The sequence below is a fragment of the Baudoinia panamericana genome (genome assembly GCF_000338955.1).
Source record: "Baudoinia panamericana UAMH 10762 unplaced genomic scaffold BAUCOscaffold_6, whole genome shotgun sequence".
NCBI lineage: Eukaryota > Fungi > Ascomycota > Dothideomycetes > Mycosphaerellales > Teratosphaeriaceae > Baudoinia > Baudoinia panamericana.
In genome coordinates, this window is record NW_006911262.1 from 219385 (window position 1) to 242623 (window position 23239).

Genomic DNA, 23239 nt, shown 5'->3' on the forward strand with positions numbered 1-23239 from the left:
TAGTGTACGTCAAGGTGTGCACCATTCGTAATCGGAACGATGGGTGGACCCAACCTTGAAGTGTTTAAAGTGCGTCCCGCCACACGACCTGTGTCTGCGTCGCCTTCAAACTCCAGTGTTGACGAGTAACAGTTTGGCATGTACATCATGTTCCCCATCGGCATTATGTACTACTTTGGCACCAACTTGGACTCACGCTTCGCTGTCCCGGACTTCTGGCCAAAGGAGGGTCAGACGCATACCATCCCCTTTGAGAAGGAAGACATACAAGCAGAACTCGAACGGTTAAAGCAGAGGAGATTAGCTGCACGAGCAAAGAGGCTAGAGCTGCAGAGACAGGGTGTAGACACAGAAGTAACGGTGCACAGGGACGAAGAGGCGGCAAAGGCGATGCCGACGGAGATCCTGGACCAGGTGAAGACGGTGGAGCCGGAGAAGAGTCAATACGCAAGAGAAACGGGCAAAGGATGGTTCAACTGGTTAAGATGAGAGAAGCGTGTTACGGTTTCAAATTGAGCTCCGCTACTTACCGCTTGCCTTTCTGGTATGCGTACTTTGCCCGCCAATGCTCCGCAATGTCCTTCCGCCTCGTCACCCATACTTGGCCTGCTGGCTTGGACGAGATGTACTCGACAAACCTCTTCAGTGCTTGAAAGCGGGCCGGCTTGCCGATGATCCGGCAATGGAGACCGATGGTCATCTAGGTTACGATCAGCTCTGACGGGGACCGCCGCGTTGCGATCAGCTCACCATTTTCGGCCGGCCAGCCTGCCCTTCTTCTAACAGCGTATCAAATGCCGCCTGCAGATACTCAAAGAAGGCCTGTGGCGAAAAGCAGCCTGTCGGACTGTGGAACTTCAGGTCATTGTTGTCGTACCTAGCAAACGTCAGCGGGCCGTCTCGATGTCTCTTGGCGTGCGGTAAACGTACGTGTACGGCAACATCAGCATACCCTCTGGCTTTGGAGTTTCCGCTTCGGCGGGTACATCAACCCAGTACGGCAGATCATCCGCGTAGCTGTCGCTCTCCCACTTGAGCGGCACGCCCATCTCATGGTACACCTCCCACACAAGCGCTCTAGATCGCGGAGACAGCCGTCCATAATACCACCCCACCGGATATTCCCCTGTGAGCTCCTTCAGAACCTGGAGCTGTCTGGCAATATACTGCTTTTCGAGCTCTGGCGACATCGAATGGTAGTCGATCCACCGATACGCATGGCTTGCGATCTCATGACCGCCTTCTTTGAGTGCCCGTCCTACAGGCGGGTTCATCTGGAGAGCTTGGCCAACAGCGTAGCATGTAATGGGGATGCCGTGCGCTTCAAAAAGGTTCAACATCCGCCAGATGCCGACCCGCGATCCATATTCGTAGTCGCTCTCGGCGTTGATGGCTCGCTCACCGGGACGAGCTGGACGGTCCGTTTGCTCCCACAGTGCAGATTCGGATGCACTGTCACCATTCATGACCGACCGTTCGGCGCCCTAGGTCAGATGTCAGCGAAAAGGGAACCGCGCTGCACGCGCTGCGAGCCTGGAATGGGTGCTTGCACCTCTTCGTAATTGATCACGAACGACACCGCTATCTTTGCACCACCCGGCCATTGGGCGTCTGGAGGGTGCCGACCATAGCCGGTAAGGTCACGTGGGAAGTCATATTTGGTGTCCCGGAGAGGGTCTCGGTTGGCTGCATCTAGCGGAGGTGCGTCGTCCGCCATCGTGCTTACTTGCACTATCTACTCACGGCTCTTACAGTAGCAGCTTTATTCCTCATATTTCCCACGCGCTTATCTTCCGTTCCTCCAGTCTACGGCGAGCTTATGATGTCATACTGCAGCGGCCAGATAGACGGCCAAATCACATCTTCTTAGAACGCCGTTAACAACTCTGTTGTACTGCGAAAGCTATGCTATTTACGCGGTTGCGCATGGCCAAGCTGAGCGGCCTGTCCCGGCTTACGCGCAAGGCGCTAAATCAGGCCTATCTTCTCCTGTCACCCACCCTGTGTTCCGCCCTGTCAACCATGCGTCCGCGGCTGATGCTAGAACCCTGCAGTAGGCGCCTCCATTCCGGCTCGCCTTCACCGAGTCAGTCTGCATCCGCAGCGACATCTAACCACCCAGGCTCCTCCCGAAGCTCCGTGCCGTGAGTCCCCCTTACGCGTGAAGCGAAGATCGGCCATGTCGCGCGAGCAATTGGCGTTGGGGCACGACTCAGGCAGATCCTCAAGGCCATTCACCAGCTCCTTCATCACTTTGTTCACGTGCTGAAATCGGTCCTCCGCCGACTCTGCCTCGGCAGCACCGCTCGGCAGCAGCATCGCGCTTTGCGGACTCCAGGTCATATTCCAGCTGTTCGATCCTGCGAGTGAGATCTTTAATGTCGATGTCAGCCTTCAGCATTGCTGTGGAAGCCTCTTTCCCCTCTTTCAACTGACTGCGGACGACTTGGCATAGCATGTCGGCCGCGAAAGGCTGAGCTTCCTCAATCGCAGCGAGCTGGGTCATGAAGGTATCATCTTCCGTCAAGTCAACGAGGTTGCTAACAGCCACAGAGCGTAGGGCCTCCCGCAAATCGCAATCCCCGCTTCCAGATACCTTGTTCACCTCCTGACCACTTCGATAAAGCCGTCCAGTTCGGAGTCGTGAGTGCCGTGCACTGTGAACCTCTTGACCGCCATTGACTGGAGCTTGGGAAAATCATAGTAGTTCGCGGTACCATAGACGTGGGCGTGCGAGATAAGGATAGAGTTGCCGTTCGTCGCCCTACGCTCTCTAAGCTCAGCTGAAGTGTCCACCATCTTCTCAATAGCTTGGACGGCGTAGTCCCGCTTGTAGAGGTAGCTGACCATCCTCTCAACACCGTGTCTGCGTCGAACTTGGTAAGATTGATGACATCGGTCTCGCCTTCCTTCATCTTGCTGTCTCAGGCTCCTGGGATGACAGCAGAAGCAGAGCATACGATTGCCTTGTGCACCTTAGACTCACGACCAACGCAGATACTCGTGAGATCTGAGTACTTGCTGGTGTCCATGAGAGTGCTGATAGAGCGGAGACGGTCGAGGCCGTGGTCTGCAGCCATAAAAGACACACGGTACGAGCGCCCTTGACAATGAAGTGTTGGTCTTGTCGTGCTCACTTCCGTTGCGGGCTTGCTTCTCGTTTCCTTGCTGGGTTTTTGTCAATTGAGGCAAGTAAGCATGGACAGTTGTGCAGGCATTCTGGTTCTGTCACGTAGTCATTTATGTCTCGAAACCAAGCGAGGTGTTCTGCAAATCGCAAGCAAAATTTCATACGGCACGATTCACCAACCTGTTGCATGCACTGGATTCGTTGCATGAGGGCCCATTGCATGAGCATGTACTATCTGGTGTGAGGACAGGGAATGATAGTCGCATAGAACAAAGCACCGGAATAATCAGTTACGGTCCTAGGTGATCGAGCTAGTCGGAATGTTCCCAACAGAGCTACCGTATCACAAAACGTACATCATCCTCATCCAACTCGTCGCTATCCCAGCCGTCCTCCTCATCCCTTTGTGCAAGCTCTAAGAAGCGCTGTAAGCCATCATCTTGCGCCAGGGGATTTCCTCTCTGGTTGGTACCGTTTCGACCAGCACCCGCTCTCTCATGCCTTCGCACCGCTTGAGCCTGTCCCTGAGCAGGCGGTCGCGCTGGGAACGGGTTCTGTCTCCTCCGACCGTTCGGCCTTTGCCGTACTTGCGCCTCCACTACCGGTTCGTCGTTGAGTCGGATCTGCGCCATGTGAACAGCGATGGGTTCAAGTTGGGCAGCAGCAGCCGGTGGCGCAACCATTTCAACCTGAGCTAACTGAGCAGCCTCTGCCGCATCGGCCTCTCTCGCAGCCTCAATAGCCATTTGCTCCCAGCGTCTGCCACCAGCAAAGCCGCGTCCGTCTTCCGGACCTTGACCTTCATCGCCTTCCTCTAACTCCCAGAGCCGCTGATAACATTCCGAGCCCGGTTTGTTGAAATGCTGATACGGATTCCCTCCATCAAGCCAAGCCCCGCAAAGGTAACAGAAGTGCGTGTTGCATTGAAAGCAGTTCATGTGGTTGCAGCCCATGGTCTTTTGCGTCGGACTGCTGCAAGTCGGACATGGACTAGTGTGAAGGCGGATGTAGTCGTATGACGCCTTCTCCTCGGCAGACAGCTCTGTTGGATCACGCGGGAAGCAGCGTGCGAATGGACCGTGCCAGCCCATGTAGCAGACCCGACAGAAGGCGAGATTACACTTTTCGCACACTGCCAGCCTGTCCGCCGGGTCAGCTGGCGGACCCTTCGACGCTTTGCCAGAGGTAGCGCTGCCATCTCTGTTTGCGCCTGACTCTACGTGGTCTTCATCGCTGGAGGAATCGTCGCCAGCATACAAGGTCAAGTCGGCTGGTATAGGTGGGTACTTGTTGCTTCGGGCTGGGCTCTGGCACCACGTTCGAGGACAGTAGATCGTCGTTTTATCCGCCTCGAGCTTCTTCTTCCGCTTCATCTCCACGTAGCGGCGCACCATGCTCTCTTCGACTCCCATGGCCAATAGCTCACGAGGATGCAACGTGCGCTTGGATTCCCGTTTCCGCTTCCGGCCGTCTCCGGCCATTGCTAAGTCCTTGCCACAGGTTGGATCAAGGCACCGGACTCCGGTGATGTCGCCTTCGGTGATTGCGTTGTTGTAAAAGTCTTGAAGGCACTGCAAACAGAAGACATGCCCACACTTCTTCATGCGGTAACATCTAGTACCCTTTTTGGGTTCCAGACATATACCGCAATCGTAGGTGCCGGCGTTGAAGATGGACACTTTAGTCGCCTCATCGAAGTCTGTTAACAGCTTTTCCGTGGTCGAAGGAAGGACTAGGCAGCCGTCTGCGCACTGGTCGAGATCAAAGCTGCGCTCAACGGCTTGTTGGAGGAAGTCAACATAGACATATAAAATCTGACAGCGTCCGTATTCATTCCAGAGCCTCTCCACTTGACTCTCTAACTCGACCAGACGGTCTTTCGGCAGCCAGTCGTGTTGAGTGGTCAAGGTAACCTTTGGCGCAACAGTGCTGGGGTAGCCATCAGGAAGTGTCGACTCGATGTGCAACGGCGGAAGGTGCGATAGCTCAACGTCGCGTTCGATGTGGGCGTTGCCGTTCGTTGCTGCCTGAGCATAACTGCTGCCCTTGCCGTTGTTCGTGACTTGGGGTATGAACCGAACGAGAAGTGGCTTGGACGGAGTAACTGCAAGCTCCAGAGTCGCGCTGAAACGATCATGATCGATGTTGAACTCGGGGTAGATGGCCTCTAGAGACCCCAACTCCTCGGTCCGTTCGTCATCTTCGGCCATGAGGTTGAGCAACGAAGAACGGTGTAACTATATGCGCGCCGAGTCCAGCGTAGAAGGTCTCACGAAGGATTGGCAGTGGCGTGCGCCTTCCAAAAGCCGATGCTATCGGGACGACATCAGCAAATACGACTCACAAGTGAAGTGGTCGTACGAAGTTTGTACAAAGCGAACCGTAGCTTCTAGTCAGTGGCGACTGCGCGTACGGAAAGAAAGTGCTTTAATGAGTCGCCAGCAATGACTTCACCCAAATCAGCAGTTCGCCGCACGGACGGAGCGAGCCGGCGCTACGGTGTCTAAGAACAGGATCCAGAGTCACCTCCCCAAGAGCATGTTCACATTCGTCCTGCGCCGTCTACAGGTCGTCACTTAGCTGCTCCATCTCTACCGGGCGTTGAGTGAATCATGGAAGGCCCATCACTGGCATCTCTGTCACTTACGCACGTCCACTATGACCCCAACGATCCTGTATCGCATGCTTGCGCCTACCTCGCTCTCGTCCCTCAAGCGCTGGTAATCACATATGCCGCGCTGATTTGGAGTACCCGTGAAGTGGAGATCCTGCTTATGTTCGCCGGGCAGATGGGGTGCGAAGCCCTGAACTGGCTTCTGAAGCGATATATCAAGGAGGAGAGACCGACACGTGCGCTCAACCTAGGCTTCCCACGCGAAACCATACGTTGCTAACGGTAAGTGCAGAGATGCATGGGAAAGGCTATGGCATGCCCAGCTCTCACGCTCAATACGTTGCTTACTTCTCCACGTTCCTGACTCTCTTCCTCTTGCTCCGGCATAATCCTCACCATCCATATCCGTCAACGACGCATATTCCGACCCCTTACTGGCAGCGTCTGGCTCTTGCGGTCGCCTCGTTCGTATGTGCGGGAGCAGTAGCACAAAGTCGTATATATCTCAACTATCACACACCACGACAGGTCTATGCTGGCTACGCTGCTGGTGCAATGTGCGCAATTGCTTGGTTTGTGGTAACCAGCATAGCTAGGCATTATGGGCTTGTGGAAGCACTGCTAGAGACACCGCTGGCGCAGTGGGCTCGGTTGCGCGACCTTGTGGTCAACGAAGACCTGGTCGACGCTGGTTGGGAGAGATGGGAGGCACGTAAGCAACGGCGACGAACAGGGCTGGATGACGCGCAGAAGAAGCGAATATAAGCGGTCCGGCCTGCTGCTGCAGGTCTCAGAACTCATTCAGCTACGCCGGTGTACCAGCGCCACCGTACCGAACCTTAAGACGCAGGCTGACACGCCACCAGCGCGCCAACGCAGGCATATATGGACGTGGCTTGCATGGCTGATGCATCCCTCCGCCAGCCACCTGACTGTCTTACGCCTCACGGAAGGACTGCCACTAGCTGCATCTCCCTGGTGACCAAGCCGACTTCGACTTCGTAATCCGATGCAACGCTCCGATATAGTGGTGGCTCCTCGCTAATGCTGTCGTGAACCTGCCTTACGCCACCTCGGCGGACGTTCGTCTTAACCTACGCCAGCTGCCGTGCAACAAACTGGCAGCATCTTGTCTCAGCCTGTTGCTTCGTTGGGGGACAGCCATTAGCTGCGCAGCTTCGTCGACGAAGCGTTTGGTCGTCGCTACACTCTTCAGGGTCAATGTCTGACGTATATGTTGCGCCCTTTTGGCGGCCAGCCATTATTCGCAGGACATTCAGAGTCAGACGGCTTCTATAAGGCTGGCATCCTCAAAGGCAGTCCAGAATCAATCCAACGATTTCTCCAAAACCCTGTCGAGCTATCGATGTAGCGTCCTGTAAGCCAAGACCCATAACGAGCAGTCTCTCCTCACCGGGTCGCTTCATCAGTATAGCAGATGCTACGGTAGTACACAGCGTCTGCCCGATGACTTCGTCTTCCCGTTTCGTACCTCCAAGAACCGTAGTAGCTGTAAGGTCGCTTCTTGGCAGCAGTGCATTCTCCGGATCCGCATTTGCAAAGCTACTGTTGCTTGTCGGATTAAGAGGGTCAAGCGAGGCGGTGGCCAATGGAACGTGTACCCAGTGCGCCAGCTTGCCGGCTTGAGTGACAGTGATGAGTAGCTTGTCCGAGAAGCTGATGCTGGTGACGACAGTCAAGAGATTGTTGGCTATGCCACTTGATGTTTTGGTTAGAGCTGGGAAGGTGGCGGGCTCAACCGTAGTACTCTCCATCGTGTGCTGTTGCTGAATCAGACCATGTAACCCCTACCTCAGCAATGCGTTCGGCGGTTGCAGTTTTCTCACGGTAACCGCCATGCTCTGCTCATACCGCGTATAGAAGCAGGGCAGTTGCTTCTGCTAGCGCAACGCACGTCGGGCGGGGCCATCGACACGGCCCGATGGTTTTGTAGTCCGCGCCGAGATCCGAGAGATTCTGCACCAAGTTCGTACTTCGTTTGCCCATATTAACTGCCTCACTCAAATGGCAAAATATGTGCCCAGGGAGCGGAAGCGGAGGCGCCTAGACAAACAGCGTACGACGCAGCATGCTGTAGGGTCAGTGCCAGACGTGTTTATTCCGGAAACCAAGTCTGAACGTGAGATCAGGCGGGCAAAGCTTGCAGAAGAGGTTCGAGAGCAACAAGATGCCCAAACGAAGATCTCCAGCAAGAAGCGTAAGCGCCTCGACAAATACGTCGATACGAAGTTACGCAAGGAGGAGAACCTTGATCTGCTCAAGAAGCTCGCTCTGCAGAAAGTAGATACAAGCCTACTTCATAGTTCGAAGAAGCTTGGTCGTGTGAGCGAGACTAAGCGAGAAAAGTTCAGTAGGGCACTGCGAGAGCAGAATGCCGGGATTGGTGGCGATCACGACGCAATCTTGTATCAACATAGACCTGATGTCGACGCTGCATCAAGCGAAAGCAGCGACTTAAGTGAGGTCGAGCCCGCCACAACAGCTTTGCCAATTCCCGAGCCGTTGGAGGGGGCATCTTTTGGTGGCGGGCTCAAGCAGCCTCTAACGCTTGACGAGAGTGGGCGGCCGATTCTACGAAAACGGAAACGATCGAAGAAAGCACCCGTGAATGGTCATGTGGATCTAAATACAGCATGTGCTGTCCAAGCCGACTCGCCTCCTGCCCAGGAATGGGACGGCTTCGACTCCGAGTCAGAGAACGACGCGCAGGACGACATAGTGTCTCCGAATCTGGTGAATGACGACGATGAAACTGCAGAAGACCCCATGGAAGGCGACGATGAGAGCACTGAGCATGCTTCCGATGCTGGAGTTGCTTCGGAATCGGACTCAGAGTCCGCACATTCGATTGGTGCAACTAGTCATCGCGTATCAGCATTTAAGCAGTGGGCTGATATGCAGCGGAACACCGCACTCGACTTCACACCGTCTACGGCACCCACGCTCGACGCCGTTGCAACGTCAAACTTCAAGCCACGACAGCCGTCCCCCGAGGTTGCCCCATCACCACATAGCATTGGCGAACGAACCTCTCGCCCTGCCGCGGCCATAACGATCCCCCGTATGGAGGCCGTGCAAGCTGCTCGCATAGAGCTTCCCGTTGTCCAAGAGGAGCAGCGCATTATGGAGGCTATTGACAGCAACGCGGTCGTCATGATCTGCGGAGCAACTGGATCTGGAAAGACGACCCAGGTACCGCAGATGATGTTCGAGGCTGGCTACGGCTCACAGATCGGCGTACGCAGCGACGCCTGCGTGGCAGCTGGTCCGCAAAGCAAAGGCATGATTGGCGTCACACAACCACGGCGTGTAGCGGCTCTCTCCGTGGCTGAGCGAGTCGCAACCGAGCTTAGTCCTGCTTACAAGCATCGTGTGGCCCATCAGGTCCGATATGACACGAGCGTCAGCCGCGACACAGCTATCAAGTTCATGACTGACGGCATCTTGCTACGTGAAATTAGTCAGGACTTTGTCTTATCGAAGTACAGTGCGATAATCATTGATGAGGCGCACGAGCGAAGCGTCAACACCGACATTCTGATCGGGATGCTGTCGAGGATAGTGCCTCTTCGTGCAAGACTAGCAAAAGAGAAGCCTGAGGAAAGTTATCCTCTTAAGCTTGTCATAATGAGCGCCACCCTACGTGTTGTCGACTTCGTTGAGAACGGTCGGTTGTTCCGAGACATCACGCCTCCGATGGTGGAAGTCGAAGGAAGGCAGTACCCGGTGACTGTGCACTTTTCCCGCAGAACGCACCATGACTATATGGCGGAGACCGTCAGCAAAGTCGCTAGAGGTCATCGGAAGCTGCCACCTGGCGGCATGCTTGTGTTCCTGACCAGCCAGAACGATATCCACGCCGTAAGTAAGCTTTTGTCGGCTAAGCTTGGCAGCCCTGGAGACGCTCTCCTCAGCAGGAGGCCTGATGTTGTTAAGTCTTTGGAAGACTTCGATGGATTTGAGGATCACAGACGCAGCATTGACTACTTGGAAGGCGAGGAGGACGAAGACTCAATCTCTGACGCGGAGATTACCGGTTTGGACGGAGATGGTGAAAGGGACGACTTCCAGGTCGAAGACGTGGACCAGTCGCGCTCCGCACCGGGTGAGCGTGGTCTACTCAAACCACATATACTGCCATTATATGCGGCGCTGCCGTCAGCTCAGCAGCTTCGTGTTTTTAAACCACCTCCAGCGGGTTCGCGGCTCATTGTGCTCGCGACCAATGTGGCTGAGACGTCTTTGACCATTCCGGGCATCAGATACGTCTTCGATTGCGGGAGAGCGAAGGAGAAGCGATATGACATTTCTACTGGCGTGCAAACTTTCGAAGTTGACTGGATTTCCAAGGCCTCAGCATCACAACGTACTGGCCGTGCAGGCCGTACTGGTCCAGGTCACTGCTATCGGCTCTACAGTTCCGCCGTCTACGAGCAGTACTTTGCCGATCATACTGTACCGGAGATTCTGCGTACGCCACTGGAAGGTACCATACTGCAGCTGAAAAGCATGGACATCGATAACGTTGTCAACTTTCCATTTCCGACGAGTCCGGACGCGGTGCAGTTGGCGCAGGCTGAAAGATTGCTGCAGAATCTAGGAGCGATCAATGAAAAGGATGGCAGGATCACAGAAACAGGTCGACAGATCATGGCGTTTCCCGTGAGTCCACGGTATGGAAAGATGCTACTCCTCGCTTACCGCAACAAACTATTGCTGCACACTGTAGCGGTGGTGGCGGGTCTGGCAGTGGGCGACCTATATGTTTCAGAGGCCCAGCTTGGTGTCTCCGCTGTTGAAACAGCAAACGGCTCGAACGAATCTGACAGCGACGAGGATGACCGCAGAGAGCGACAAATTCGAAAGGCAGCAGACACAGCCGCGGAGAAGCGCCATCAAGCATACACACGCGCTCAAGCCACCTTGTCGAGGTGGGACGGTCAGAGCGACGTGGTCAAGCTCCTCACTACGGTAGCGGCGCACGCAGAAGCCTCCGCTACAAGCAAGCCCATCGCGGCAGCTAGCAAGCTTTGCGAAGATTTCTTTCTGCGTGAGAAGGGCATGAGCGAGGTCCAGCAACTTCGCCGTCAGCTGCACAACATCGTTAACGGACGGTACCTTGCCCCTGAGTGCGCGTTCACAGATGCACTGCCGTTGCCAGCAGAGAGAGAACGAAAGGTACTGAATCAAGTCGTTGCAGCAGGCTTCGTAGATCAGGTCGCCGTTCGGCTTGATTTAATAGACGAGACAGCGACAGCAGTATTCGGCAGGAAGCCGCGGCGTGCTGCAGAGGTGCCTTACCGAACACTGATTCCTTCCGGCGAGCTCGACAATTCGGCATCGCCACTGGAGCAAGAAATGCAGCGCAGCGTCTTTGTTCACCCATCGAGCGTGCTTGCGCGACTCAGCGTGCAAGAGATGCCTCAATACATCATCTATTCGCATCTTTCACAAGTGGCGGGCTCCAGCTCGAGTCCTGGCAAGACTTCCAGAACCCGTATACACCCCTTGACTGCAGTCAGCGCTAAGCAGCTGGCGTCATTGGCTGAGGGGACGCCCTTGTTGGAGCTTGGTAAACCAATGGGCAAGGTTGAGGATACAGAGCTGGCGAAGCGACGGTGTTGGGTGCCTGTCAGCTTGAACCCGGGAGGTGGGAGCTCAAGCTGGCCTTTGACGGCATGGAAGGTGGCGCAAAGTCGCACGAGTCGTGGTGAGTGGGTAACTGAGAGTATACTCAGTAGATAAGTACACACTCCAATCATTGGTCAATGCAAGTTAATCATAAAGATATGCGCTGACGGTCATTCTCGTGCCATTCGTGCTCCCATGATTCGGAAGTTGGAGGTTAACAAGCTTGTGATGGGGATCACAATTTTAATACAAGAGTCTCTATGGCTACCTAAGTGGGCTTGCCTTGACTGGTATTGATGGTTGCACGTGTCACAGCCGGACCGTCATTCCTCCTCTGCGAAACGATCCCTGCTCCTACGCCAGCGGCAATACGGAACCCAAATTGTCCCGCGCTGGACGCGAGAAGATCGCCGTACGTGCCGCACCACCATACACTGTCCTCTCTTGCTCAACATTGATAAGCACTAAAGCTCGAGGACATCCGACCATGGCTGAAGTACGTTGCCGCTTTCTCGAACTTCCGCCGGAGATCCGTCTGCACATCTACGACCTTGTAATTTTCGCCCACAACGACTCGTGATCAGGCACTACTCCGTGCGCCTGAAGTACAGTACCATGTCGCCACCGAGTACGATTGAGTTCGTCGCCGAACTGAACATCGGCCCAATCGCGGGGGCTGGCTGTAGGCTGCTGAGGACCTGCCGTGGAATATATCGCGAAGGCAAGCCTATCCTGTACAGCCCAGCGGTCCTGTTCTGGAACCCTACTCTATTCGGCATCACTCCAAGCCCCTTCCTGCCGCGACTCTCCGAGTTCGGCCGTTTCCGCGGTTTAGGCATGCTCCAATTGTACGTTGACTTCAACGCTCTGTGCGTTCGGAAAGCAATTCCACTCTGCGCAACTCTATTCAAGCACCTTCCCTGCCAAGGTCTGGTGGGCATACTTGTTATTCTGCTCCGTGTGGAGCGCAACAATTTCACGTCATCCCAAGAACAGCGTGCGAAAACCTCACTGGAGAGCGTTGCACAGTTCCTCCGCATGTGGCGCAGCGCTACCCAGGCTCGGACATATGCCGTGACCTTCAGTATCGAGGGGTGTGTGGAGGCGACGTATATCGAGAGCCAGGATGGCGGATGGGCGGAGGGAACAGTCCTCTTGCCAGGTATGGCGGAAGGCGAGGACCTAATTGGTAACTTACGAGACGCGATTGACACCTTGCGCGAGCTGACCATGCTCAGAATACCCAGCCGAGCAGAAATATGATATCGTGAATGAAGTGAAGAGAGCGCTATCGGTTCCGGCGCACACGAGCACACTCTGAATGCGGATGATGCATCTTCAGACAGTATGTCGAGACGGCTCTCATACGTATTAGCCGATACAAACGCAAGGGAGTGAAGGAGAGCAACACGGGAGGCATCCGGAGGATATCGTTGTAGCCGTGGACTTCAGTCAAGGTCTGGGCAGGCTTCTTCCATCTTTGCCTAACGTGGTGTGCGTGAGAGGTAGGTGTATATTCACGTTCAAGCCTGACAGCTTATTCACTGCGTTACAAGGTGGAGAAGCGGACGAATGCCAAAGAGGCTTGGCTTTTACGAGCGTGAGCACACTCTACTCAAGTCTTCGTTCATGTATGTAGTTGTCTCTTGCATCGCACAGCAGATGTGCCAGCTTCACGTGGATACCCAACTGTTTATAACGCTCCATTGGATGGCATGTACATGACCGACAGAGAGAAACCTAGAGCGCGAGGTTCTGTCGGAAGACACTGTGATGGGTACAGAACGGCAGTGCTGCAAGTTACGTGAATGTCATTTTGGCTAGCGATTTTACTGTCGCAATGCCTTTGCAGAGACATATTGATCAGCATAGCACCACCAATGGGAGACATGGCCGTAGGGACGTGTAAGGCATGGCACATGGTCACTAACAATATAGTCGCTCTGTATCGCACTAGGTAAACCCAGACTGGTCTCATGCTGTTGAAGAAGTTCCTCTGTCGTAGTTTCTCAGCCCCGGCTGCTCCCTCCAGAACCAAATTCCTCTTTCAAGCCTTGTCCGTGTTGGGCATGGATCGGCGAAACGCAACCTTCTCCACGACCGCACTGCCTTGCAAGTCGTCGGTCGAACGCAAAGCTTGGTATGGCGTACCTTGTTTGCTGCGCGTGCATTCCTTGCACCGTTAGCGACTATGTGCTCGCTACACCAGCAGGAGATACTAAACCACGCTATCATCGTGCATAAACGCATCGCCGCGTTGAAGCGGACTGTGACTGCAGGATGCCGCCGAAGAAGAAGCAACCGGGCGAGCTGCAGTTCGTCGTGACAACAAACCCTTTCGAGGCTAGCAGCGCAGTCAACAGACGTCGGATCCGCTCTCAAGCCGCTCTACAGAGTTGGCCAGAGAGACGTAAGCGGACCTTTCAACAACTCGACGAGAGCAGCATCCAATCAGGCACTTTCCATAGCCGGACGTACGCACCCGGACCAGCAGCAGAGGCGCCTTTGCCGAATCTTGAAGCCCCCGGGAACGAGACAGCTGCGACCGCGACGGTTCTTAAGCTTGAGCATCCACGGCCCAGCCTTCCGACGGCGCCACCTAGCGCGAATGAATTACCCACCCTGGGCGCTGCGGATGCACCGTCACCATGTACGCGATCGTCTACACCGGAGTCACCATGCCGGTGTCACCAATGCCATCCAGCACGGGACGCCGTATTACGGGTCGCTGAGCGCGAGATCCTCAAGCCTACGGGTCGGAGAAGGCCAGCAGAAGCTTCGAACCACAACACTGACCTTACGTTGCTTACTCCGCCTTCATCACCGAAGCCGCCATTCAGTGGCATGGCGGATCCTTTCAACTGCTACCCAGTCCCTTACAAGCCACTTTACGATGCAATTCTGCATCACATGCTCACTGTATTCGCCCCACGCGGCTGGCCGGCGCTGAAGATCACGACTAAAGAAGGCTTGAAATGGGAACAGTTCATGACCCAGCATGCTTTGGCAGACCCGGCGTTATTCTATGTGCGATTACTCTTCGCCTCTGGAGATTTGGTGAGGCTAAAGGTCCTGCAACCGGAAGTGTCCCACTGGCTTCGGATTGAGGCGATTAAAGCGATCAATGAAGCACTGCAGGATCCACAACGCGCCACATCTATTCCTCTTATCCTAGCGGTTGGCCGCATAGCATTCAATGAGTTTCTGTACGGTGACCGTAATGCGGCTAACACGATTCATCGGCCGGCTCAACAGAGAATGCTGCGGATACGCGGCGGACTCAAGGCTCTGGACACTATCCCAGAGCTGGTGAAGCGTCTCATGCGGCTCACAGATACGATTATGGCCAAGCAAGGTGGCACTGAGCGTTTCATCGAGGATGATGACACGAGTAAGAACTTCTCCATGGAGGCTAGCTTGAACGTACTGGAAAAGTGGGCGCCGAAACAAGGCCAGGAGTTGAGAAGGAAGATCAGTATTTCCGACCTTGTGAATGACTGAAGCTTCAACAACGAGTCCCCGAGTTCCAACCCCGGCCATATTCAATATAAGCTGAAATGACACCTGTCAATCGTCCAGAAGCTGTACCTTGACGGCCTTCGCAGACGGCGTTGTTGCTGCCTCAAAGGCCGCCTTGCCTTCCTCAAGCGGGAAGCGGTGTGTCACCAGCGGCTTGAGATCGATCAGTCCTTCAGATACCAGCGTGATAGCCTTAGGATAGGTCTCTCTATATCGGAACTGGAACCGAACATCAATCTCGCGGATGGAGGCGTGCATGAAGGGTATCTGTTGAAAGTCCTTCCCAACACCAATGATAAAGACAGCACCGCCGAACTTGCAGGCCTGAACTCCAAGTCAGCGGTCTGCATGTGCCACCCGGACAATGAGGCACACACGTATATGCCGGTATGGACACTGCTCTCTACGCCCGTGCACTCCAATACCAGCTGCGCTTCTCGGCCCAGCGCTTGCTTGACGCGCTCTGCGTTCTCCTCGGCGCCTTGGTTTGGCTCAATCTTTACGGTGCGAACACGCGGCACAAGCGACTTCGCCATGGCAAGCCGATACTCGTCAATGTCCGTGATCACGAGTGGAGCCGCACCGGCGGCATGGGCTGCTAGCAAGCTCACCATGCCGATGGGACCAGCACCGCAGATGACGAGTGGGTCACCCAAGCGCAGCCCGGAACGATCAATACCGGCGAGCGCAACAGAAAGCGGCTCAAGCAGAGCGCCTTCCTCGAAGCTAATGCTGTCCGGTAAAGGATGGAGCCAGTCTTCTGCGTGGGCGTGATAGCGCCGCAGAGTCCCATGCACAGGCGGGGAGGAGTAAAAGACGATGCTTTTGCAACCGTTATACCGACCCGTGCGGCAGGCTTCGCAGGTTGGCTTTGAGCAGGGTATGCCGCATTCGATGGCTACACGATCACCTTCCGAATTCCAAGCGTAAGCACGGATAAGCAAGAGATGTTACGAAACCTATGGACAGATATACCGATCTTTAGCCGTTGGACGTCGCTACCTGCCTTGACTACGACGCCTGCACTCTCGTGACCGAGCCCAAGATTGCGGTCGATGATTGAGGTACTGCAGGCTCGGGAGGTCAGCCGTTAGTGATGCCCTAAACAGCAGGCATGAATGAATCGACCCTATTTTTCCAGCTTTCCAGAAATGCACATCGGAGCCGCAGATGCCAGTAGCGCGAACATGGACCAGACACTCATTTGGTCCGGGCTCTGGCGGAGTGGCATAGACAACGATGAGTTGATGGTCAGGTGTGGTTTCAATGGCGATGTTGTTCGGCTTGCGGGTAAGGACCTCGGTGACTGTGGCCATGTTATATGCGTTGTTTGTTGGTGTCGTCAAACGAATCAAGAGATAATGGTATGGCCGGGCGAACAAATGCTGAGCTTGTCTGTTGCCTTAAGTACCCCTCAGAGTACGTCTACGTCTATCTGCAACGCGTACATGCAGAGCGCACATTTCACCTGCTGATCGACACGGCGTTGGCGGTCGTTGCCGACGCTTGCTTGCTGCAGACACCGCACGTCGTAGAAAGCCGCTGCCTCACCCTCCATACTGCGTAGCGACGTCAACGCCTGGTGGGAACAGGGGTCGCTACTGAGATTGGAGCGCTTTCATATCGAAGCCGGGCGTCGTTCGAGTGATCCTAGATGTTTTCCATGTTCCACTGTTGCAGTGGTCATCAGTATCTCTGCACTTCTACTTCAAGCCAATAGCCAAAGCGAACAATCATGCCTTTGCAAGAAACTACTTTGATTCTCTAGATTCTAGCTTTTGATCTATGCACAAGACGTACATAGCAGTGAACCTGCTCAGCAAACCCGGAACCAACTCCGCGCTAATGCGCAACACCAAAGAACTTCCGCACGGCTCAGCGTTTTCGAAGCCGACGTAGTACGCATCAGACCGGGGCAGAACGGTCACTTACTCCGAATCGTCGGCCTCAACCATGACAACCCTCCTGCTCTTCTCCTGGCCCCGGGCCGACAGCTTCGCCGGCGCAAGACCAAGGCCATTCCTGTTGCGGAAGAAGAGCACCTGCGCGTTCTCGCCCTTGGCATTTTCCATCGGCTCAACCCACTGGCACCATCGCGCGCTGTTCCACATGGCCCGGATGAAGCCAAGCGAACCGCCGCGGGTGTCGGAGCGGTAGTGCTGGCCCATTATGGGCTTGATGGCCTCCGTGGCCTCGTCGGCGTGGTAGAAGGGGATGGTCGAGACGTAGTGGTGGAGCACGTGGGTCTCGATGATGCCGTGAAGGAGCTGGCGACCGATGAAGCCGAATTCGCGATCGATCGTGGCTGCGGCGCCGCGGGCGAAGTTCCAGGCTTCGCCAGTGTAGTGTGGGAGGGACGGGTCGGTGTGTTGGAGGAAGGTGATGGCGACTGAAGAAGATTGAGTTAGCCGCTTTCTTTATGTCATTCAGTGTGAGATCGCTTACCTAGCCAGTGGTTCACCCACAGATACGGAAAGCCGTACCAGACCAGGAGGTTCATCCAACCGTAGGTGCTACCAACAAGGTACAGGACGCAGCCGGTGATTAGGAGGCCGAGATCAGAGAGCAGGATCAGATGCTCATCCTTGCGTTCGTACAATGGGCTGCTTGGCAGGAAGTGGTTGACCGAGAAGTCTCCGTTCCTCTTACCAATACCCTTACCCTCGATCTGCTTTTCGTGGTGGTTGTGACCTGTCACATTCGCCGCGATGTAGTACGGCCAGCCGACCAGCTGCTGCCCGATGAGCATGGTTGCAGTATAGAGCGGTGTGTCCTCCAATAGCTCGTGCATCTCCTCCATGACATAGCCCATGCGAGTCGCGTGCTCTTCACGGGTACGCGGCATGAACACCATGTCGCGCTCCATGTTCCCGGTAGCCTTGTGGTGCTTGCCGTGGCTGATCTTCCAGCTGAAGTATGGCACAAGGAGAGCAGAGTGCAGGATCCAGCCGACGGTGTCATTGATCGTTTTGCTGGGTGAGAAGGACTGGTGGCCACACTCGTGCGCAATCACCCAAATGCCTGTACCGAATAGACCTTGGAGGAACGTGTAGCCAGTCCATAGCAATGCGCGGAGTGGGTAGGATGGCACGTACTCGGGCGTGCAGAAGGTGTTGAAGGCGTAGAAGGTGGTTGCCAAGCACGCAATGTCCCGAGCAACGTAAGATAGACCGCGCACGGCTGATCGCTCGAAGCAATGTTTGGGGATGGCATCTCTGATGTCCTTGATGGTGTAGTCGGGTAGCGTGAACTCGTTGCCGTAGGTGTCGAAGAGCTTCTGCTTTGGCTCTTGCTGGAACTCTTCCACTGAACCGAGAGACGACAGTGAGGTTGACGATGCTGAAGCAATGGGAGAGTCGCCGGGTGAGCTTGTTGTCGAACTTGCCGAGGTGGACGGTACCGAGTCGACAGTGATGTCGGTAATGTTTCGTCTGAGCGCCGCTCGAGGCGGCAGCGCGGTGCTCATCTTGACTTTGGGTGTGGAAAGTAGGATTCTATGGTGCGGAGTGGCAGAGACGAGGTGTACGGTGTAGGAGTAGCGACAGACAGTGTAAACAGGATACTGCAGAGGTATCGGAGAAAGTCGTTGACTTCTGTTCGCCCAGTCCACGTGCTCGCCGATCCAGATGCCGTTGAGCAGTCGTGTGCGGCTTGGCTTGGCGGCGTTGGGATGTTGTACCAATGGCACTTGGCAGAAAGGCGAACAAGGAGCGATAAGCCTGGCCTTTTGCTGACCGGTAACACACTGGAGATGACGCTATAAGGAGTGGAAGTGTCTCGATGTTTCAAGCGGGAGAAGGAGCGACAATCTTATGGACACATGTTCGCTGGCCAAGTGTTTGGCGGTGGATAAAAGCGCAGGAGCGGTAAGCCCACCCAAAATTTACTGTAGGAGCAACTCCAGACAGTAGAAGCGATGCTAGCGCCCACCGCCGTTGACGGCAGGGACTCCACAAGGGTCTGCGGCCAGATCGCCCCTCAATCTGCCTGACTTTGCATCGAACGATTATTTTGGCGGTGCGCAGCTGCTTTCGCCGCTTGAGCAGCGTCATTGCTCACGAAAACTCGGGCTTGAAAAAGTCCTGCTCCGCCAGTAGTTAGTGAACGTGAACGTGATGCAATGGCGATGACGAGCCGCTCGTAGATGAGGGAGCCAATCTGAGCCTTGCGCAGGACCGAGGCTGCGGGAGCCACGAGGGGACCTGCAGATTCAGCGCAGATTCCTGCCGTCCGCCCGCATTTGCCCCGCCACAATACGGTCAATGGCGGCAAAATGATGGCGAGCGCTCGAGGCGAGAGACGGCCGTCGCGGGGCAGACCCTCTCAACTTCCATCAGAGAAAGTGGCTAGTGCTCCCTGACCGCCACTATTCGGTTGTTGATTTACATGTAGTAAGGAGGTAAGAAAGTGTCCAATCTAACGATCTTTGCGCAGAAAGATGATCACGGCAAGTGACGGCGGGATTGTCGCGTGGGCTTGGAAAGTGACCTTTGATGCGGTACGAACATGTGCGTGAGAGGCAGGCAGTCATTGGTCATTGATCTCCTCAACATGTGAGCTTGTCTTGGTATTCAGCCAACGACTTCGACATGTGAAGATGCACGACATCGGGCGCCTTGAGCCACAGATGGGAGGTGTGGTCCCTGCAGGAACATCACATCAAGGTGTCTTCAGTCATTGAGACTGTGTGGTTGTCCGCTTGAGACATGATTGATTGTTCCAAAAAAAGTTGTTTCGAGTTGATCCAGCTGCCAATATGGTGCAGAACGTGAACCGACCAACTAGTAGCATCAACATTGTTGAGCTTTTCCCCTGCCTTCCGCAAGTTGAAGTGCGCGCTGACACGACCTCACCTCGCCTGACCTCACCTCATCTGACTTCAGCTGATGTTGAAACGTACACTTCCCATCTCCGACGCCTACGGCCGGTCCGGCCAAAGCTCGTGTGCCACATCTTGCACCAACTTCAGCTTGGCGAACATCTTCTCATCTGTCATGCCCTCTGCGCCGACGGCGACACTGGCAAACCCACACTGAGGACTAATGCCAATGTTCTGCATCGCATCCTCAACGCTGCGGCCCTGGCCCTTGGCGATGATCTCCGCGGCCTGCTTCACGCGGCTCTTAATCAATTCCGCATCTTCTAGCTGAGGGTCTTTGGTGGTGACAACGCCGAGCACAACGTTCTTATGCTTGGGCAGGAAACGCAAAGGCTCGAAGCCGCCGGACCTTGGGTTGTCGTACTCAAGGTAGAATGTGTCGTAGTTGAGCGTCTTGAAGAACTGCTCGGCGATGGCTTCGTAGCTGCCCTCCGAGAAGTGCATGGACTTGGAGAAATTGCCTTGACGAGGAATGTCAGCTTGCTGAATGCGCTCGCAGAAGACACAAACCCACCTCTGCAGATGTGCAGACCGACGTGCATGTCCTGCGGCCGATCGGCAATGCAGTCATTGTGCGCCTTAAGATACATCTCGAACATCTTGTCGGTATCCTCCCCGTCATCCCTCAAACCCTTCAGCATGTCGTCGGAGCAAAAGTACGCCAACGTCGGATCATCAATCTGCAGATTCCGCAGACCCTCGCCATGTAACGTCCGGATCTCCTTCCTGTAAGCCGCGGCAAGGTCGTTGAAGAAGGCTTCGTCGTTCTTATACACCTCCGTGTTATAGCACTTGCCCTTCGCCAACCGGAGGTGGAAGTAGCACGGCGGCGGCATGGTGAACTTGCATTCACCCCACTGCTCTTTCGGCACGCATTCTCGCAATAGCTTCCAGTTGTCTAGGTACGGGCTTTGCGAGTAGCCAATCTTACCCGTGCATATGGCAGCCATGGGATACTGCTTGCCCGCCTTCTTCAATGCGGCAATGGGAGCTGCGCTCAACCTGGCCAGGTCCCATGGCACCGGTGATACCTCTTCAAAGCCATCGAGCTTCTCGAAGAAACCGGAGAAGTAGTACTTGCGGTCGAACTCGCCAGAGCAGAGGGCGCGTACGCCATGGTCCTGCTGCTGCTTTACCACATGGGCAATAGCTTTCTTTTGGGTGTCTCGAAGTTCAGCAGCTGAGATCTTGCCGGCATCCGCCTTCTCTTGGGCTTCGGCGACGTACTCAGGGCGGATAAGAGAGCCGATGTGATCAGCATGGAACGGGAGCGTGCTTGCCGACATCTTGGAAACAGAACAATGAAAGGGTACGCAGATCACCACAGCAAGAGTAGAATTGAAAATACAATGTGTACCTACAGCATCCCCACCTGGCTGTCTGTCTTCGGCGCGGACCGTCTCTGCTCCAATCCTTTCGCTAGTCAGCAGAAGGCATAGCGACAACTACCGTACCAATATCTTTGTGTCATGCAAGTGAGCAGAGTTTGATGCATTGGCGCGCCCGAGAAGCGGACTTGAGGAAGCGGAGTTCGGCAGATGTAGAAAGCTCAAATGGCGGCGTCTATAAACGGTTGTTTATGCCTTGGTGCCTTATGCTGCGAAATACGTCGGCCTTGGCCTTTCTCCTCTCTCGCTCTTCTTTCACCACAATCGAGTATCAAAGGTGCGCGTCCCACCGTGGAAGCGTCAGGGTAACTTCTCAGGATACGACGTCTCGTTGAGTACCCTCCTCCCATCGTAACGTTGGCCAATGGGCTTGCGGGGTGTTCTCCCAACTGCATCCTCGACAGAGGCTTAACACACTTAAATGGTCGCGTTAACCCAACCCTTTGTCGCGATGCTACTCGTATCGTATCGTATCGTATCCTAGTAGCGGATGTCTCCCTTCGCTTTCTTCACTTGTCTACCTCTCCCTGTCCCGTTTTCATTCTTTCCTTTGTGGCTCAAGTCAATGTAACTTGCAAGAACCACAGCTTTCTTTACCGAGAGCATAGTTCCGGAACAACGAACGAAGGCTTGCGCTTCATTCCATGGCGCCATCTCGCCATACGGATCCGGGGATGCTTGACACCCCGCCGATTTGGAAGACGGGCAGGCGCGAATTCGAAGGCCTGCAGCACGCTGAGATGCCTGAGAAGATACCCCTTCAACGGCGCCTATCCTGCCGATCCAGGGGATATACAGGTACCGGGGTACTCAAGGCGTGGGTCAAAATGGCTTATCTTCATCGCCGCGGTCCTCGCGGCACTCCTCGGTTTGGGAAATGGCATTGGCATAGGGTACGCGACGGCAGACAGCAATCGTAGCGTAAGGTAAGATGTCCAACGCGGAGACTGCGGACATTCTCGTTCTTCAGGCCGATTATTGGAATGTTTCCACCTACAGCAGCGGAGGCGACTCGTGAATGTACTAGTACACGCACCGTCACAATAGCGGCAGGCTGTGGCACCGTTGGGGCTTTAACCACTGCGACCAGCTACCCGCTCAACACCGCCAAATTAATCAGTGTCACATCATCCGCTGCCACTGCGGTTGCCATCGCCATCGCCATCGCCAGCACCAGCGCAACAACTTCGCCCGTGACAAGCGGCACAACAGGTCTTGCAGCAGTCCCATGCAACATGACCGGCGCCAATTCAAATCTTGCATACACCTCAACAGCAAACTCGTCGAAAAACTACACCTTTGCCATTGAATGCTTCGCCGACTACCCGAACCACATAGCAGCTTTTGACGGCAATAACATGGTGTTCGATGTGTAAGCAAACGCCTCTTCAGAGCCGAAGACGGACAAAGACTGATGCGTTGGACTGCGACACACTGACTGTCTACTCGGTATGTCAGTGTATCGAAGAATGCGTGAAGTACAACGGAGGCAGCAGTGGGAAGCACATGTGCCAGGCGGTTTCTTAAGACGCTACCCTGACGTCGTGCGTCTTACACGCAGGGAGGAATTGTTGATTGAAGAGTACGAGGGGCGTAACTTCCAGTGAACCAAATTGGGAGTTCATGCCAGCGCTTGTCTCACAGCGCGAGGAAAAGGCTAAGCCTACCATTCACGAGACTGTACGCAGCGGTCGGCGGACGGCGGTGTAGGAGACTTCCGCATCGCTAGGACGCAAACGGTTCCGGGAAGATACGGTCACCTTGAGCGCAGGATATCGTCAGCTGGTGGAAGAGGCGAACGTCTCACTTGGATGACGAGCGAAGAGCGCTTCATACATGTAACATCACAGGGCTGAGGCTCTGCGGTGGTGGGCCATCGTAACAGGCTGTTGATTGCTGTGTCAAGCCGGCCACCAGCGGCAGTCCGTGGGAGCGGCCGGGCACGCGGCCAACATGCGATCAACACTTTGCAGACCGGCGATTGATAAAGTGGTTAGTATGGTTCGTAGAGCCATGCAGAGCAATGTTAGCGGCCATGATTCAGGCGGTTAAGGACT

The 23239-nt window shown here is 55.0% G+C and overlaps 13 protein-coding genes across 13 annotated transcripts; 6 read left to right on the plus strand and 7 right to left on the minus strand.

The window, feature by feature from the left end:
* Window positions 1-39: 39 nt before the first annotated feature.
* BAUCODRAFT_59427 (uncharacterized protein) lies at window positions 40-321 on the plus strand (the record flags this gene model as incomplete). Its single annotated transcript, XM_007678047.1, has 2 exons — window positions 40-69; window positions 133-321. Coding segments are annotated over 2 exons (219 nt in total), but the record flags the coding sequence as incomplete, so codon positions are not given.
* A 420-nt stretch (window positions 322-741) lies between these two features.
* On the minus strand, window positions 742-1466 carry BAUCODRAFT_122270 (carbohydrate esterase family 4 protein; the record flags this gene model as incomplete). The annotated part of the gene is made up of 2 exons (XM_007678216.1): window positions 742-877; window positions 931-1466. 2 exons carry the CDS (start codon window positions 1464-1466, stop codon window positions 742-744), a joined length of 672 nt encoding a protein of 223 aa, XP_007676406.1.
* Window positions 1467-1618: 152 nt separating this feature from the next.
* BAUCODRAFT_467752 (uncharacterized protein) lies at window positions 1619-2186 on the plus strand. Its single transcript, XM_007678217.1, has 2 exons — window positions 1619-1701; window positions 1837-2186. The coding sequence occupies exon 2, from the start codon at window positions 1906-1908 to the stop codon at window positions 2146-2148; it is 243 nt and encodes an 80-aa protein (XP_007676407.1). The 5' UTR covers window positions 1619-1701; window positions 1837-1905; the 3' UTR covers window positions 2149-2186.
* A 38-nt stretch (window positions 2187-2224) lies between these two features.
* On the minus strand, window positions 2225-2850 carry BAUCODRAFT_156448 (uncharacterized protein; the record flags this gene model as incomplete). The annotated part of the gene is made up of 2 exons (XM_007678218.1): window positions 2225-2540; window positions 2606-2850. 2 exons carry the CDS (start codon window positions 2848-2850, stop codon window positions 2225-2227), a joined length of 561 nt encoding a protein of 186 aa, XP_007676408.1.
* Window positions 2851-3341: 491 nt separating this feature from the next.
* Window positions 3342-5538, minus strand: BAUCODRAFT_33592 (uncharacterized protein). The gene has a single exon (XM_007677852.1). It carries the CDS (start codon window positions 5338-5340, stop codon window positions 3466-3468), a length of 1875 nt encoding a protein of 624 aa, XP_007676042.1. The 5' UTR covers window positions 5341-5538; the 3' UTR covers window positions 3342-3465.
* A 204-nt stretch (window positions 5539-5742) lies between these two features.
* Window positions 5743-6509, plus strand: BAUCODRAFT_70458 (uncharacterized protein; the record flags this gene model as incomplete). Its single annotated transcript, XM_007678125.1, has 2 exons — window positions 5743-5980; window positions 6037-6509. 2 exons carry the CDS (start codon window positions 5743-5745, stop codon window positions 6507-6509), a joined length of 711 nt encoding a protein of 236 aa, XP_007676315.1.
* Window positions 6510-6782: 273 nt separating this feature from the next.
* BAUCODRAFT_467782 (uncharacterized protein) lies at window positions 6783-7723 on the minus strand. Its single transcript, XM_007678219.1, has one exon. The coding sequence runs from the start codon at window positions 7517-7519 to the stop codon at window positions 7055-7057; it is 465 nt and encodes a 154-aa protein (XP_007676409.1). The 5' UTR covers window positions 7520-7723; the 3' UTR covers window positions 6783-7054.
* A 4288-nt stretch (window positions 7724-12011) lies between these two features.
* On the plus strand, window positions 12012-12717 carry BAUCODRAFT_147887 (uncharacterized protein; the record flags this gene model as incomplete). The annotated part of the gene is made up of 2 exons (XM_007678220.1): window positions 12012-12585; window positions 12635-12717. 2 exons carry the CDS (start codon window positions 12012-12014, stop codon window positions 12715-12717), a joined length of 657 nt encoding a protein of 218 aa, XP_007676410.1.
* An 808-nt stretch (window positions 12718-13525) lies between these two features.
* Window positions 13526-14988, plus strand: BAUCODRAFT_467808 (uncharacterized protein). The gene has a single exon (XM_007678221.1). The coding sequence runs from the start codon at window positions 13677-13679 to the stop codon at window positions 14895-14897; it is 1221 nt and encodes a 406-aa protein (XP_007676411.1). The 5' UTR covers window positions 13526-13676; the 3' UTR covers window positions 14898-14988.
* On the minus strand, window positions 14964-16231 carry BAUCODRAFT_122276 (uncharacterized protein; the record flags this gene model as incomplete). Its single annotated transcript, XM_007678222.1, has 4 exons — window positions 14964-15239; window positions 15293-15825; window positions 15891-15982; window positions 16044-16231. 4 exons carry the CDS (start codon window positions 16229-16231, stop codon window positions 14964-14966), a joined length of 1089 nt encoding a protein of 362 aa, XP_007676412.1.
* A 612-nt stretch (window positions 16232-16843) lies between these two features.
* Window positions 16844-18381, minus strand: BAUCODRAFT_24063 (uncharacterized protein; the record flags this gene model as incomplete). The annotated part of the gene is made up of 2 exons (XM_007677790.1): window positions 16844-17304; window positions 17361-18381. The coding sequence occupies 2 exons, from the start codon at window positions 18379-18381 to the stop codon at window positions 16844-16846; spliced, it is 1482 nt and encodes a 493-aa protein (XP_007675980.1).
* Window positions 18382-19399: 1018 nt separating this feature from the next.
* BAUCODRAFT_33598 (uncharacterized protein) lies at window positions 19400-21299 on the minus strand. Its single transcript, XM_007677853.1, has 2 exons — window positions 20309-21299; window positions 19400-20255 (listed from the first exon to the last, which is right to left on the minus strand). The coding sequence occupies exons 1-2, from the start codon at window positions 21078-21080 to the stop codon at window positions 19834-19836; spliced, it is 1194 nt and encodes a 397-aa protein (XP_007676043.1). The 5' UTR covers window positions 21081-21299; the 3' UTR covers window positions 19400-19833.
* An 866-nt stretch (window positions 21300-22165) lies between these two features.
* Window positions 22166-22558, plus strand: BAUCODRAFT_24065 (uncharacterized protein; the record flags this gene model as incomplete). Its single annotated transcript, XM_007677791.1, has 1 exon — window positions 22166-22558. The coding sequence occupies one exon, from the start codon at window positions 22166-22168 to the stop codon at window positions 22556-22558; it is 393 nt and encodes a 130-aa protein (XP_007675981.1).
* Between the last annotated feature and the right edge of the window lie 681 nt (window positions 22559-23239).